The sequence below is a fragment of the Phocoena phocoena genome, chromosome 8, assembly GCF_963924675.1.
Source record: "Phocoena phocoena chromosome 8, mPhoPho1.1, whole genome shotgun sequence".
In the NCBI taxonomy this organism is placed as follows: domain Eukaryota; kingdom Metazoa; phylum Chordata; class Mammalia; order Artiodactyla; family Phocoenidae; genus Phocoena; species Phocoena phocoena.
In genome coordinates, this window is record NC_089226.1 from 80,260,899 (window position 1) to 80,278,967 (window position 18,069).

The 18,069-nt window shown below is 33.5% G+C and overlaps 1 protein-coding gene across 1 annotated transcript in view; it reads right to left on the reverse strand.

Moving 5' to 3' along the window:
* The window catches only part of KIF18A (kinesin family member 18A), a 70,009-nt gene that overhangs the window by 48,463 nt on the left and 3,477 nt on the right, over positions 1-18,069 (reverse strand). The window contains exons 3-9 of the mRNA XM_065882604.1: positions 14,988-15,092; positions 14,463-14,573; positions 13,217-13,414; positions 10,742-10,918; positions 9,264-9,338; positions 8,945-9,051; positions 3,572-3,734 (exon numbers count right to left, since the gene is read on the reverse strand). Of these exons, the coding sequence (XP_065738676.1) occupies positions 3,572-3,734; positions 8,945-9,051; positions 9,264-9,338; positions 10,742-10,918; positions 13,217-13,414; positions 14,463-14,573; positions 14,988-15,092 (936 nt within the window). The remainder of the gene's footprint in view (positions 1-3,571; positions 3,735-8,944; positions 9,052-9,263; positions 9,339-10,741; positions 10,919-13,216; positions 13,415-14,462; positions 14,574-14,987; positions 15,093-18,069) is intronic.

An 18,069-nucleotide genomic window follows, 5' to 3' on the forward strand; every position in this document is an offset into this window, starting at 1 on the left:
ACCACAACAACTGGAAGCCACTGTTTTCTCCTTTGAATGGCTATAGCACTTAAAGTACTTATAGTATAGCAGAATGATTAAAAGTGCAGACTGAGGCCAGACATCCAGAGTTTAATATTGGTTCAACCACATTAATTAGGTGTATAACTCTAGACAGCTTACTTTAATTCTCAGTATCTCTGTTGCTCACAAATGGTGATAATACAGGATCTACCTCATAGGCTTGTTATAAATACTAAATGAATTAACCCATGCAAAGGACTTTGAAAAGTATCTGGCACGTAGTTAATGCTCAATAATATTAGCTGTTTTTATTATTGCACTACTCCTTACAGCACAACCATATAGTGCTGTGTCATTTTTATATCAGTTTATTGCTCCAACTAGCCTATAAATTACTGAAGTACATATATTGTCTTATACTTTTTTTTAACCTTTATTGTGTCTAGCACAATGCTCTGCATATAAACAAAAGTGTTCAAAACAAGCTGTTGTTAAAAGTTGAGGTATTAAGTCACTAGCAGTTTTCCATGACTGAATTTCTTGCCTTTTTTCAAGAGATAAATCAGATAATTGCACTTTCAGATAATTGATATTTATTTAATGGATACCTACACAAAATTGAGAATTATTATCCCCACTGAAAATAACTCTATAATAAGTGCAATTAATTGAGATAATACATACAACTTTTAGAATAGGTAAATATAACAGTATTTCAGAATTCCATTTAACAAACATATGAAAGGATTTCACAACAACAAACTGATATATTAATTCTATGAGATATTCTGTTATTTGGAAGTCACGAAGGTCATCAAAAATACTGGCAACAATTTTGCAGTTCAAGAAAGTTAAAGTACAACTACAGCAACAAATTTCAAATAAAGATATAAATTCTATTTTTCTTCTGCCTTAAAAGGATGTGAGGAATATTTTAAATGCATTTGATAAACAAAATCAAAAAGAAATTTTCAGTATTCAATACATTATAAACTATAGGCCCTATGCTGTACAGAAGTAGATCTCTAGGGTTTGTCTTGTATAACTAACACTTTGTACTCTTAATACTTCCTGGTTTTGCCTTCCCCACAGCCTCTGGCAACCACCATCTGATTCTACTTCTGAGTTTGACGATTTTAGATTTTTCATATAAATGGTATCATGTAAAATTTGTCCCTCTGTGTCTGGCTTATTTCACTTAGCATGTCCTCCAGGTTCATCTATGTTGTTGCAATTGGTAGAATTTTCTTCTTTTTTAAAAGGTGAATGATAGTCTATTGTTGTATACTTAAAAATGGCTAAGAGGGTAGGTCTTATGTTAAGTGTTGTTATTAATATAATACTACTACTAATAAAGAGGGTCGGAGGAAACTTTAGGAGGTAAGGTACAGGCTTATAGCATAGATTATGGTGATGGTTTCACTAGTATATATTTATCACCAAACCCGTCAAATTGTCTATATTAAATATTTATGGTTTCTTCATACATTAATCATATATATCAATAAAGTGGTTTAAAACAAAGATAGCTTCAATAAGGCATAATAAATGCATATTCAGTAAATAAATTACTAATTTTGATAATATAGCTTAATAGCTACTTATAAATTCATAGTCATGATATATTTATTAATACTTTATGATTAATTTCTTAGCACATCACATCTTTCCCATTTCATAGGCTGACAAAAACCTAAAATGTTAGTTTCTTAAAGCACTATACTACTAAGTATAAAATAGTACTTAAAAATGCAATTAACCTTATCATCAATGAACACCAAACTGGGGGAAATCCAGTATTTTCAAAATGTTTATTTTTCTGATCTTTGGTGCTCTGGAGTTGCACACCTCCAAGTATACATTCTTTTATCCTGCTTAGAACTCATGTTTCTTGAATTTACATCTTATTCACATCTTAATAGTCCTAGAAAATTCTGAGCCTTAGACTTTGCACATTATCCTTTGTTCTTTTGCACTAATGTATCTCCTTCAGAATATCTATTAGATGAATGCATGACTTTCTAGTCTATCTTTCAAATAGCAACATCTTGTTCACCTCTGCTATCTTTTTATCCTGTATTTGGTGTGATTTCCTCAGATCTCCCAGTTCTTTAATTCTCTCTTTAGCTATATCTAACATGCATAAAAGGACGGGGATAAGAGCTCAGGATCTGGAATCAGCTGGCTTGAGTTCAAATCATAGCTCTTACTCTATGAGCTGGGTAACCTTTGGCAGAATGACTTCTCTGTGCCTTGGTTTCCTCATCTTAATTACAAGGACAATAATATCACATAGCCCACAGGATTTTCTGAGAATTAAATGAGTTAATGTACGTGAAGTATTTAAAACATTGTCTAGTATTGTACCTATAAACTGAAATTTTAAGTTTCAGTAAATAAATCTTTACTTTCTGGAAGTGTCATTTGTTTTCTTCTCATATATGTATGTTCTTTTTTTCTTTGATTCCTTTATTGTTAAGTCCTTCTTTGATGACTTTATTCATTTTTATAGGTTTTATCAGGTTGCTATAGTATCTGACGTTTGGGGGATTCTGTCATATTTGCTAACTCTGCTGACTTGCTTGTGGAGGATTGTTTCATGGGTTTTGTAAGTTTGGACAGTGAGCTCTCATTAGTGGTTTGAATTGAGGATCTGTTTCACTAGGCTGATTCTGCATTGCCTCTGCTCAGTTTCCTATAGATTATCACTGCTCTGATGCCATTTTCTGTGCTAATGTCTCACTTTAGAGATTTGCTAAATAAAACACATGGATTATAAAAGTATAATCTATAATGAAAATCTATAGTGAAAAGTATATCTATAATGACAGTCTTCAAATGAGACTTTTTTTTCTTACCCTAGGCTTGGTTCCTTGTTTTCCTGTGCTAGTTGGTAAAATGTTTTCTCCTGCTGTATTTCCAATATGAAGAGTGAAGGTCTCTGAGATTCCTGGCTTTATGTGGGGACTGTCATTTCTAACTCCCTGTCTCCCTCGGGGTAGGGGTACCTAAGTAGTGGTGTACATCAAAGCAGAGTAGTGAAAGTGGTCTGTGTGTGTGAAGGGGAAGGGCAGTGCACTACTACATTAAACAATAAAACTGATTAAAAGTTGATCTGGTTTTTTTTTTTTAGCACTGATGCAGTGGAAACTGTAACAATGCCAGTGACAAAATATTCTTCCCTGGGGAGGAAAAAAACCTCCCAATGGTCTAAGTTGTAAACTACTGCCTGCATCTGGGGTGGACTGTTCTCACTGCCCCATGTTGGTACCCAACTCTCCCTGAGTGTGTTACCTACCTGTTAAGCATTCCATCATCCTCACAGAAGCAACAGTCATAACTGAGATTTTAGGGGTTTTGTTTCCTTTTTGTTTCTCACACCTAGGAATTTAATTTTTTTCTTGTAGACTTAACTATACATTTAAAACATGTCTTCTACATTTCCTCTAGCATTTCTAGGGATTTGTAGAGAATGGGTGATTAAGCAACATCACCTATCAAATTTCTAGAATTATAAGTCCCCATGTTTTTACATTCTCTACAATTTAAGGATAAAGTTGTTAAATACCTTTTCTACTTTGTCTTCAGAACACATCATTTCTATTTGCTTATGGCACTGTTGTTGATAGAATGATTTAAGTTCATTTTCTTTAAGTAACATTTCTAACTTCAGATATTCTTGCCTGATTTCTTCTCGATTCTGGAACAAGCAGTTCAGAATTTCTTGAAATCTACCAAAAATAAAACACATAGAATCTCAGTATTTTGTGATAGATAATGCAAAGTTTACTTAAAGAAATGCATGGGAAACCATAAACAAGACGAAAAGACAATCCTCAGAATGGGAGAAAATATTTGCAAATGAACAACTGACAAAGGATTAGTCTCCAAAATATACAAGCAGCTCATGCAGCTCAGTATCAAAAAAAGGAACAACCCAATCCAAAAATGGGCAGAAGACCCTAAATAGACATTTCTCCAAAGAAGATATACAGATTGCCAACAAACACATGAAAGGATGCTCAACATCACGAATCATTAGAGAAATGCAAATCAAAACTACAATGAGGTATCACCTCACACTGGTCAGAATGGCCATCATCAAAAAGTCTGCAAACAATAAATGGGAGAAAAGGGAACCCTCTTGCACTGTTGGTGGGAATGTAAATTGATACAGCCGCTATGGAGAACAGTATAGAGGTTCCTTAAAAAACTAAAAATAGAACTACCATAGGACCCAGCAATTCCACTACTGGGCATAAACTCTGAGAAAACCATAAGTCAAAAAGAGTTATGTACCACAGTGTTCACTGCAGCACTATTTAGAACAGCCAGGACATGGAAGCAACCTAAGTGTCCATCGACAGATGAATGGATAAAGAAGATGTGGCATATATATACAATGGAATATTACTCAGCCATAAAAAGAAACGAAACTGAGTTATTTGTAGTGAGGTGGATGGACCTAGAGTCTGTCATACAGAGTGCAGTAAGTCAGAAAGAGAAAAACAAATACCGTATGCTAACACATATATATGGAATCTAAAAAAAAACACACACACACAAAAAACGGTCATGAAGAACTTAGGGGCAGGATGGGAATAAAGACACAGATCTACTAGAGAATGGACTTGAGGATATGGGGAGGGGGAAAGGTAAGCTGGGACAAAGTGAGAGTGGCATGGACATACATACACTACCAAACATAAAATAGATAGCTAGTGGGAAGCAGCCACACAGTACAGGGAGATCAGCTCGATGCTTTGTGACGACCTAGAGGAGTGGGACATGGAGGGTGGGAGGGAGGCACAAGAGGGAGGGGATATGGGGATATATGTATACATATATTCACTTTGTTATACAGCAGAAACTAACACAACATTGTAAAGCAATTATACGCCAATAAAGATGTTAAAAAAAAATGAAGTGCATGAACAAGAGAATATACACCATTCATAGAATTAGATTCAATGATAAACAGTAAATAGGTTTGAGTGACTGTTTTCCTATTAAACAACAAAAATGTTTGGAATGGGTTCTGAACTTCATTTTTACAGCACTGGGTTTCTCTCTCTCTCCTCCAAAGATCATGTTATTAAAAGATATAGGTATTTTAAGGCCTATGGTATTAGTCATATGCTGTATTTGGTCTGCATAATCCAGTAGCTTACCAAAAATAAAATATTTTGTATGTAAGAAAAGGATGATAAAGTGGACCTGTACTCTCCCAATTCATAAGGCCTCAGAAGCAACACAGTATTATGTGTTCTTCTGGTGTTGGCTCGCTGTGAAGAAATAAGCAGTGGGTGGCATAATCATATGGTGCCTCTATGGCGCCCTAGGGAAAGTGAGATAGCCAGTTTTTAGCTTTAGAACTTGTTACAGTGAAAACACACCATATGGTTAGGTACCCCCTACAGCTTGGCTAAGAGTCAGCTGACAATGCCAGGACCGAAAACATCCAAGTTTACAATGTGGTAAATCTAGGAAAAGCCCCTCCACTGTGCTTCCTCCAAAGGGCAATATAGATATAGGGAATCAAAGTTGGGGAGTGTGACTCACATCTCCTGAAAATGCATAAAGACCTCAAGCTGAATCACTTCTATGAAAGCCCTAAAAGGAGCCTGCAATCCTGCATTCTCCAGGGTCAGCAGAATATTGGTCACAGATCAGGTCTGAGCTACAGTAACAGTATAAACAATCGCACATAGGCAAACAATTTTTCTCTCAAAGAAAAATTAACTTGAAGCTTTTAAAATAAAATGGTAACAAAGTATATGCATTTAAAAATAAAGTTTCTTTGGCCAGAATTTTAGATATATTTGTAAGGATCTGTGGTAAAAACACTGACAATTTACGTCAGTAGTTCTTAATGAAACTATTGAGAATGAATATTAAACCACAATACATCGACTTTACTGCAGTTTTGTCAAACTGATAAATATTTCATAGGAAGTATGTATGGACATTGCAATTTCATTGTATTATATTACAACAAGGCTAAGGCCAGTAAATGATTTGATAAGTTATCTTTAGGTTACACCCAAAGATAATTTCTTAGTTTTCCTGGAACACTTCACCCAAGGACACAGTTAAATATTTGTCAATTTCAAAATTTTATGGTCCAGATTTATTTTAGTTGGTGGTGTATGGTTTAGGATGGAAGGAAGGGAATTAGTATCAAAGGTTTCTAGAGAGCTCTTTTTTAAAAAAAAACTGTCATTTTAAAACAGAGAGCCCTAAGGGATTGACTAATAATAACTATTTTCTAGTCATTTAAAACATTCAAATAGCTAGAAAAGAAAAATCTTTGCTAATAACTTTAGGTGACATATGATAAACTCTAGACAATTTTCTTGGTATAGTCACAAGTGAAGTTTTATAATTACTCTCTATAAAGAACAACTGTACTTTCTTTTTATGATTTTTTGAATATTATCTTTCCAAATAGCTTTAATAGAGAGAAAATACTGTATATTCTTCCCTTTATCTGTTTAAACTTCATAAAAATGTTATTTTTTAAAGAAACTGAAAATTCATGCCATTTAAAAAAATTCTATGTGAAGTATGATCAAAGGTATTCCATATATTTATTTAAGGAGACAGATACTTTTGTGAGAAAATGACAAAGGCTATGGGGTATATAATTTTATTATTACCTGCTTTATAAATACAAGTAAATTATTTAACCTGTTGAGTGAATTAAAACTCAAAGTTTTTATTGTTGGTTAAGTCAGGTTGAAATGCAAAAAATATCCAAATAAGTGTTTATTTCATAGCTCAGGCCATCTCCTTCTTGAATCATTTTACCAGAAAGAGTCAATGACTTAAAGCCACATCAACTCCAGAAAAGTCTACCAATTTGTAAGGTTTTAATTGGTAACTGATCTGGTTAAGCACTGCTGAGCAATTTTATGCAAGCAACGACTCCAAATTTGAGCAGTTGGTCACTGCTTTAATTTTCAAGAAACATGCATCACTGACAAGATATCTGGTTGCATGAGGACCAATCCTACATTTGACTAACAAAATATAATAACACAACTAATAACAGCAGAGTTAAAAGCTTTCATTGTTAAGATTAAAGGAATATGAGGAATCATTTTGCTTGTTATTTTTTAAAAGACACTGTAAAATTGGTAGAATATAACAAAAAGCATCGTAAGACTATTAAATATAACTTTATTTTGTCAATGGGTTGTTAGGGGGATTAACAGAAAATAATTTAAACACTTTAGGAAATCTCTGGTATAAACAGAGGTATTGTACTATAACAATACATAGGTCAACTTTATGCTATATGAAAAATGGACTCATTATCACTGATAGAGAGAAATAACTGTTTAATTACTTCTTATGGTATTTGTAAAATAGCATAGCATGGGAGCAAAGGATTAATACTTGAAAGAGATGATATATATTTCTTGCCCTTATCTGTAAGTTAGAAAACAATACCCCACTTCAAATTTCAGAGTTGTTGTAGTGATCAGATGAAATTAATGTGGGCCTAAAAATCATCAAAATCTACAAAGCCAGCTACAAACATAAAGTGTTATTTTATTAGAAGAAGTTATCTTAGCATCTGGGGTCTACTGAGGCAGAATAAATGATTTTTTTAAAATCAAGGATATTTTATATAAACGTCAATACACAAATCCAATTTTTAAAAAGTGTTGTACTTGAAACTAGGTTGAAAATCACTGCCAACTAGTCTTCCTTATGTACCCTAAAACATCTTCTACAAACTCAAGAGTCCCAAAACAGTATGAATAATCAATGGTTTAAGATGTGGTTAGTTTCTCATACTAACGATAATAGAAAATTAGCTTTGGAGAATAATTACTCAATTTTAATCAAAGGTGAACAGATTCCTTTCCTACAGGGCCTCTAAGCTTTTAATATGCTGATGTACTTTGGAAACCTCTTAGATTCCTTAAGTAAGGAATAATTTTCAAACTTGTTTGATCCAAGAATTCCTTACTGTCTGCTTAGAACTACTCAAGATTTACAGCTTTTGAACTATTGTCCCATCAGGACAACTTGGAAATTGTCTTAACTGCTTAGGAAAAAAGTACTTGCAAGTACTGTATTACAGCTTTCTTTTTTTAAAATTTACCTGCTAAAAGCTTAGAAGGTACAGATCATATTTCTATGTCAATTTATATCACTGAGAGATGTCCCTTCAAATAATTAACTGCTTAAACTCAATTAAGTGGATTATTAGAGTTATATAAAGTCTGGAAAGGGTAGGTATGATTTACATGAACCATGTAAATAATGATAATGCCAGATGCTTGAATGTTTGTGTCCCCCCAAATTTAAATGTTGAAACCTAACACCCAAGCTGATGGTATTGGGAAGCAGAGCCTTTGGGAGGTGATCAGGTCATGAGGGCAGAGATCCTATGGATGGGATTAGTGCCCTTATAAAAGAGCCTCCAGAGAGATCTCCCTCTCTTTTGGCAATGTGAGGATTCAAGGAGAAGTCTACAATGTGGAAGAAGGTCCTCAAACAACCATGCTGGCACCCTGATCTAGGACTTCTAGCTTCCAGAACTATAAGAAATAATTTTTTGTTTGTTTGTTTATACGCTACCCAGTCTGTGGTACTTCGTTATAGAAGCCAGAAGGGAGTAAGACACTATGGAAGAAAAATATGGAAACTACTAAAAACCAATTTCATAAGTGGCATAATTGGCTTTCTTTCTCCATCTTATACCTAAGACCTGGTTCTCATTATCTGTATAATCACACTTAAAATTACCTGACCTCCAACGTGTGCAATATAAGACCAATTCAGTGACTTCCTGAATTCAGTTGAGGATATATAAAGACATACAACAAATGATGATGATAACAAAATATCTGACTAAATTTTAAACTTTAAATAGCTGACTAAATTTCACAAAATCCTCAAACTGAGATCTTAATGTCAATTTTACCTTTCAATTTCTTTTTCCTGAGGGTTTGAAATCATTACTTTGTTATTTTCATCAGTAAAGGCTTTCTGTTCTTCATAGGCCTTTAGTTTTTCTTTTAACATTAAAATCTAATAGAGAGAAACAGTAGTTAAAATACAAAACAAATTATTTGTCTCCATTATACATGGCCACAGAAAAATTTCAGCTGTGAAAAATAACTGAAAAAGCAAGATTTCAATTATAAAAGAAAAGCAAATCAAAGTTTTAGACAATAAAGATTGCAGAATCCCATAAATGAGGAATTGAGGGAGATTAGCCACAATGTAAAGAGGAGACATACCTCTTCCTTCTGTTCATTACAGATCTTTACATACTGAGTTATGTGATTGTCGAGGTTAAGAACATTGCTCTTCAACTGTTAAAAAATAGAAATTATGATTGCGTATATATAGAGATAAAAATCAGTCGTATACATGAACAAAATAGCATCATAGCCTCATTAATTCAGTTCCATGAATCCAGAATTTGTGACAATTACGATCATTTGACAATCATAATCAATTATGTTCATGTTTAAAAATCTATGACAAGAGGATATGTTGAGCACATTAATACTGAATTTATAAAAGAAACTCCCTTACTATCTGAGAAAAGGTACTTTAAAGAACTTGCAAAACAGTCATTCACATAAAAATTACCCACTTTCTTTTTCTGGTCCTTTGACTTTTAAGATATAAAGAGATAATTTAAATTTCCACCCATTTGTAAGTTCAAGTAGTTTTTAATGAGTTCTTAATATATTTTATCCTTTTTATAAAATATGAGCCCCCTGGAAGCTATGGAATAGTGGAAAGAACATTAAACATGTAATCCAAATACTTGATTTTGAGGCCCTGCCCACTTTTTACTTAAAACTCTGACCACGTGATTCCTCAACTGTAAAGTAGAGCTAAAAATGTCTTCCTCAATGAGTTGGTGTAAGCACTGCATGAAAAACTTGTGTGAAAGATGTTTGTATACCTAATACAGTACAACCTTTCCCAATTTATTATATAAACAATATATAAATATTTCTCTAAGGAAGATAATAACCCACTTATCTTCATTCAATGGGAGTAGCAGAGGGGTAAGCCCCCTAAAAAAACCATCATACCAGCTGAACTCTATGTCTATTCCAACCCTGAGATCCTGTGATTTTACACATCATGTTTGACTTACGTTTTAAAAAATTACCCCAAATTATTGGCAAAAATACCAACCTAACCAATCATTATTATATTGCTCTAGCCACACAGATTGGTTACATCAATATCATGAATGTGACAATACATTGTTTTAAAAGAGCTATTTACTTTATAAACTGAGGCAGATATTATATCTACTTTACAGATGAAGTAACTAAGGCTTGGAGAGATTAGCAAACATGTCCAAGGTTTTCAGGTAGAAAGTGTTGGTGCTGGGTTACAGAAGAGCATCAGCCTTGACTGTAACAAATGTGTTAAAGCCTTGACCAATCACACCAGGGTGCCGTCAAAATATCACGTACCATGATGTGAAAAAGGTTAGAAAGAAAGTCACTAAAACATCCTAGCTCCACAAAAGACTAAATAATAGTATTTATTATATATGTAATCAAGATGCTTAATGGTTTAATTGTCCCAGTGAATGCTCAATTAACCAGATTAGTAAAGACATTTCTAGCCCTGATTCCTAATTCATTAGTAGAAGTACATCTCTAATTCACCTTTTGCTGTAAGTATAAAAAAGAAAAAAATGCACCCAGTACTCTTACAACAAAGGCAGAGTAAACACACTTACAGAAGATTTAATGTCCTTTGCACGGTTAGCATACTTAAGAGTGTTATAGGTGTCATCGTAGAACACAGAGGAAGGACTAACAGCAGCTATCATTATAGTTTGACAGTTTCCTCCAAGAGAATCCTTTAACAAGCGAGTGAGCTTACTATTTCTGTAAGGAATATGCTGATTCTTTCTCTGAAAGAACAAAAAAAGAATTCTTATGTCATTTTCCACATTCAAATGTAAACCTGCTACCATTTCACTATAAGAATTTAAGAACTGCTCAACTTTGCCCAGACTTATGATATAATTGGTGACCAAAATGATGATGAATCTTATGGAACTATTCAGTGAATATATAAAACAAATTTCCCATTAAAACATTATATCTCTATCTGATTAAATACGAGCTTTAGTTAATCATAAAATGTCAGTATTGTTGCATTAAGTTGTGATAAGTGTACCGTATTAATGTGAGATGTTAACAACAGAGGAAACAGTGTGGGGTATATTTAATACAATCTTCCTGTATTATCTTACCAACTTTCCTGTATCTAAAACTATTAAAAAACAAAATGTTTATTAAAAAAAAATCTCCATTTTTTAAAAAGAAATTAAAATACAAAAGTAATATATGCCCTAGAGAAATATACCAGAGGCATAGTAAGAATTCTGTATAGCATAGAGCTACTTCTCTCTTTAAATTACCATCTAACATGAATACAAAATAAATTATAGTCTTACAGATATTTATCTGAAAGCACAACCACAGTTCTAAGAGAACTTAATTTTTCTAGGTTTTCTTTTACTTAAAAGATACAGTTCTGATTTTAAAGTAAAAAAATTTTCCAAACACTACCACTTCCATATAGAAACAGAGCAGTATAATGTTAAGCTAAAAACAACCTTATGCTATCCAATGTGAATCTTTCATGTTACAGAAGAGAAAAATGAAGCTAAACAGTGACATGACTTGCCTCAGGTCACATGGCTGGTAATCCAGAGTTAGAAACAGGCCCTAGTCTCCCAACTCCCAGTAGTACTATGCTTTCCACCATAGCAGTCTTTCCCAAACAGTGTGGAATGCGCACAGCTGGTGCTACTTGAATTGATTTTGCATGTACAAGACATGCATTAAACACTGACTAATAAATGACTCAACAGGAGTCAATTACTAAAAATTTAGTCAGTATATGGAAAAAATACTATGAATGGCTGAAGTTTAGGAAATTAGTCTCTATACCATGCTATCTGCTTACATGTTTTGAGATTTTAACTTAGAATACGACATATATTTTGCTTCTGTAATATTCATGTGATTTCAGAAACTTGCCCTTTTAAAAAAGACTTCCCAAGTCATTTTAATGTACTTTATACTTTATCAAATTGCAACATTTTGAACAGTTTAACAGTAATTTTCCTAAAGCTTCTGAGCCTGGTTTGAACTTAAATTATCATATTTTAACTTTGAAAAAAGGAAGTCATTTTTACAAATACAGAAGCTATCAAATATGCTGTGTTCCTGTAAGCACTTCTGGCATATAGTAGATGTAAACTATTTTTTAATGCCCCAGAAGCATCTAGCAAACATTATCCTATTAGGTAATTTAATTACATTTTAACTCCTCTTCCTCTTTAAGAAAAATCAATTCTCTTTAATATTTAAACCAATTTTATAGTATATATATAAAACACTAACCAGACCAGAGTTTACTTTTTCTAAAATGTGTTTTTTGTTTTCATGCCAATTCAATTATCATGCTTATTGTGTAGTGATCATTAAATGGTCATTTAAAAAAAATGAAATTCAAAATAAATGATGAGAAGGTATAATAAAATATTAACTATCAATCTGATATTCAATACTTTACATTCAACAAATTCTGATTATAAAGCTAGAAGTTAAAAAACAAAACAAACAGGGACTTCCCTAGTGGCTCAGTGGTTAAGAATCTGCCTGCCAATGCAGGGGACACGGGTTCTATCCCTGGTCTGGGAAGAGCCCACATGCTGCAGAGCAACTAAGCCCGTGTGCCACAACTACTGAGCCTGAGCTCTAGAGGCCACGAGCCACAACTACTGAGCCTGCAAGCCACAACTACTGAGCCTGTGTGCCACAACTACTGAAGCCCACACGCCTAGAGCACGTGCTCCGCAACAAGAGAAGCCACTGCAGTGCGAAGCCTGCGCACCACAACGAAGAGTAGCCCCCACTCGCCGCAACTAGAGAAAGCCCGTGCACAGCAAAGACCCAATGCAGCCAAAAATAAATAAAAAATAAATTTATAAAAAACAAACAAACAAAAAAACTCCTTAGCTTTATTTGATATACTAGGTTCTCTGAGGTCTTTGTTCTTTATGTAAACCTTATTGTTACATCCTTGAAATTTGATTTATAATAGATCTTTAAGACAATTATATTAAATAATATCTTTCTGGGAAATATACGTATTTCAGTATTTCAAAATACTTAAATAAACATATAGTACCTACCTTTGTATCTGCTAAGGCATTGATAACATTCCCAAGAGCTAAAAGTGATCGATTAATATTTGTGCCTTCTATAAACCGGGTCCCTTTAGCACTGGTAGAACTGGCTCTTTCAGACCCTGCCAGGTCAATGAGTGACATCTTGGCAATTCGGACATTTTGATTGATACTTGCTGTTTTATCTTGTTGTCTCAAATAAATCTTTTTGAAATCACAGGAGAATAGGGAAAATGAGGATTAGATTTAACAAAATTAAAAGAGAAATACACTTGATTTTTAAAAGAGCATGAAATCAATTATTTTTAAAGACATAATGAATAAGGTATAACTTGACTGGCTGATATCCAAGAGTACCAGAAGTAATTACCAAAGTTGAGAAAATTTGAAAACGGAAAGACTTCCTATATGTGTACTAGAGGGCAAATAACTCCTGGCTTGATAGAAGGTCAAAACAACTGCCACTTGTATTCTGGTAACCCTTAAAAGCAGGGTCTAAGACATTTTGGGGAAATATCAGTGTCCCCGATAAAGATATCTTTCAAGATTACTAATAAATGAAGAGTCAGTGGTAAGAAGAGAAAAGATTAATAAAATTTTGTGGACTAGAGACTTTCCGAATGACTTGGTTTCCCCTGATTTGAATTCTTTCAACTATAACAATTTCTTTTTATTGGATGAGTTCCACAAAGCATAATCCAGAATAAAGACGTATAATCATTTGATTTTTAACAGAACTAGAAACTACAAATAATAACTACTAACCTATGCTTTAGGTTTTTCTAGAATGGTATTCCTAAAAAGCACTGTATCAACTGAATCACACACTTCCTTAAGGAATGCAGCTACTTACATGGTCACTATGGTGAAATCTTCTAAAAAGTGAATCAGTATCTCCCCAATTTATTGGTTCTGTAAATCTAGATCTATAAAGAGAAAGTCTGCTCTGAATATAAGACTATCTTTTGTAAAAATTAAATATTTTTGCCAATTAAAGGAAAGAAAACCTCTAATACTACCACTTTACTATCATATTTTCACACAGGTAAAAATTTACGTCTAACTTACATCATCTCAATTCTAAATATTCTTGATAGAATCTTCTCAAAGCTTCAAAGTAAAGGAAGTGCTGAGAAGTAGAGAAGTCCACAGATGAAGAGATATTTTCGTATGTGTGAAAATTACCATTCATAAATTTGGCTTCATTTATTTTAAATTCAATATTAAGAGCTGTAGTCTAGTGACCTGTTACCTGGAAAACAGCATGAGAACGAGAAGATGTAGCATTCATATCAGTGGGATGCTGTGTCCTGTTTTTGTTTCCATTATCCAATAACTGTAAAATTTCCTCTGAGGATTTGGGCTAAAGGAGTTGAAGTAGAAGAAAAATACACAAATTAACCATTCATCTTTAAAATTTTTAATAAACCATCAACAAGCAAGAAGGCTTTTAAAGGTAAAATAAGTAAGAAAATATTTTCCATAAATTAAATCCTATTAAATATTGACTGTGTATCATTTGCTTAGTACTTTGGTGACATATGAAAAATAAAAGATAAAATCTAATCTCTCTGAGGAGATAAAATATAAATATATTAAGCAGAATAATACACTATATTAAATGTTCAAGTAGATTTTTAAAAGGAAAACCCATTTGATTATTTCAAAGGGAAACAAAACAAGACTACAGATATACCCTGATTATTTTAAAATAAGTAAATGGCTAAATAACCATACTTGCTATTTCAACAAGCCAAAAAGAAGTTTATAAACATACCTGATGCAAAGTTAATCCCTGAACAACCACCCCTTTTTGGGCATCTTCCCGGACAGCAAGTGGCCCTGAATTTACTAAGAGGTCACGAATCTGTTCATTATATACCTTAAAATAAAAAGAACTCCTTTAGCATTGATGATGAAACAAGAGCGACAGCATCACACAAATATGCACACATTGCTGATTTAAGGATATATTAGAGAAGCAGCAGCTCATTTCCATTCATCTCATCCCTTCTATCACACATTGCTATTACTTTCTGAGAAAATGGAAGAGTTTGATTACCAGCACTTGAACTTAAAATTTAAAGGTGGAGTCATTATACCCTCCTTCCATAATTCCCAATTTGATGACTACAGTTCCAGATAGCTGGAATTGTCTTTTCCTATTTCCTGGAAATATACGGACACACGGTCTTAGGAAACTCTAGTGAATCTGAAATGTAAGTTATATGGAAGTACCATGGTTCTTACTGGAGAAGATATTTATTGTTTCATGATGTCCAAGTAATCCAAACTTTTTAGAGTTTAAAAGTTAAAGAAAACCCATACTCAAAGATAAATGATATTTATTTCATTTATCCTTCAATTACATTAAGTTTAATGCATAATGATAATTCCATAATGGGACCCCGACCCCCCCAATTTGAATGATGAGGAAACTGAGGCCCTAAGAGTTTAAGTGATTTGTCCAAGTTCACAGTCACAAAAGTAATAGGATAGCATGAGAACAAGAAGATGTAGCATTCATATCAGAGCAGGGATAAGAGCCTGATATCCTTACTCTACTGCATGGCACTGAATACACATCTGTGTTTTAAATCTCTGGCAATGTTTTTTTTAGTAATTTCTGTAAATAACGTACAGTAATAATACAGTTGACTTGATTTTATGAATTTACTAAAGATACTAAGTTTTCTACGTGCCAACAAAATGACAATTACACATATATGATAAGATTAAAAAACACATATAAAATTGTCTTTAAGAATTATTTTGTGTAAGTTATATCCTGTTCTAATAAATAGCTCACAGTGATAATTCATTGCTGGTATAATTTTCTACAATGAATGATAACCATTTTTAAATGTAATAAATTCTTAGAAGTAGTAAAATGATAATATGAAGAGATAATTTTTTGGTTCTTATTCTTCTGATAAGCAACAGTCACTTTTTAAATGATTCCCCTTATCCACTTCAATCATACAAAATATATAATTAGACAATTTCTCTCAAGCTGGTCTTTGCATCAAAATCACCCGGGAGCTTTTAAAATACATAGATGCCGGGGGCTTCCCTGCTGGCGCAGTGGTTGAGAGTCCGCCTGCCGATGCAGGGGACGCGGGTTCGTGCCCGCGGTCCGGGAGGATCCCACATGCCGCGGAGCGGCTGGGCCCGTGAGCCATGGCCACTGAGCCTGCATGTCCAGAGCCTGTGTTCCTCAACGGGAGAGGCCACAACAGTGAGAGGCCCGCAAACCGCAAAAAAAAAAAAAAAAAAAAAAAAAAAACATGCCTCAGCCACAATCCAGACTTATTAAATTAAAATGTCCAGGGAGTGAGGCCTAAACATGTCTATTTTTAAAAAGTCCTATAGCCAATTTTGGAGTACAGCCTGAGTGGAAAACCGTTAGATTAGATATTGCCTTACCATTAATAAAATGAAAGCAGATTAAAAAAAAGGAAAAACAATTAAAAACATTATAAAAATAATCAAACTTCAAAATTCTCCCAGTTATAAAAGGATCTAAGGAAGAAGTAATGAATCCTGCCATGCTCTCTTCCTGATTAAGTTCAGAACAATTCTTTTCAATACGTAACTACAGAAAATGAGTTTTACTTCTCTTTTATCACCAAGTTCTATAGACTGACAAGAAAATTTTTAGCAACATAATCTTGATCAAGTTTTGAAATGTGAAGAAGAAACTCTCTCAGTAGAAACCAAACAATAACATGTCAACAAGAGCAGTAAAAACTAGAAATTCACTCTCTGACATCACAAATAAATAGGCAGTAAAATCAGAGATTTGTTTCTGCACTGGTTTCTAAAACACTACCTGAACACAAAGTTAGAGTGCCAGTCACTTAGTTATGATCTGTTGAATGTCAGCTATTAAGAGGTTAGGAGGGCTCAAAGAATGATGGGGTATGTCAAAAAAACACAAGAGACAGCATGAAGGAGCCTCACCTAGCCAAATCTGGCACAATTTGAACACACAAAAAATGCTTAGAGAAAGGGATTATAATCTACTGAATAATGTTAAGAATCCATAAGTCTACATTGATACAGTAGAGGAAAGGGAAAGCTCTTCCTTATAGTAGAAAGCCAATGAATAAATGTAGAAGAAATGATGGAATTTAAAAATCAGTATCATCTGTCATCATGATAGTAATTGATTCAGGCATGAATCATCAGTGGATGCTAAAACGAACAAATTAAAATTTGAGGGGTCAGAGGATATTTACATTGTTTCCCTACAAGCTACTTATTAATTATAAAGTGTAAAGTAGTACCTTTACGGTGGAAAAACTTTGCAGACACCAGCATAATGAAACTGATCAGTTAACATAGCCAGTAATGGGACTAACTAATTATATAAGCCTCTTGATATGCTATATAAGAAGAACTCATCATCACTTCTGTGGTGTTCCTGCCAGGGCATAACCTGAATGTAATCATGACAAATCCAAACTAAAAGTTTTACAACAGCAACATAAAATACAGAGGAAAAAAAAAAAAATCCAGATTAAGGGGACTAAACAGATGAATTGCAAATGAATGCAATCTGCCATCTTAGATTTTCTTTTCAATAAAGGGCATTATTAGAACAACTAGCAAAATCTCATTAAGGTCTATAGATTAGATAAAGGTGTATCATTGTTAATTTCCTGATATTGATTACTATTCAGTGGTTATTTAAGAAATTTCCTGTTTTTACAAGTCTGTAACTTAAACAGTTAAAAAAAATGCATACACACACACACACACACACACACACACAGAGAAAGCAAAGGTAGTAAAATGTTAACATATTGGGAATCTGGATGAAGGGTATCTGGAGCTCTTTGTACTAATCTTGCTAC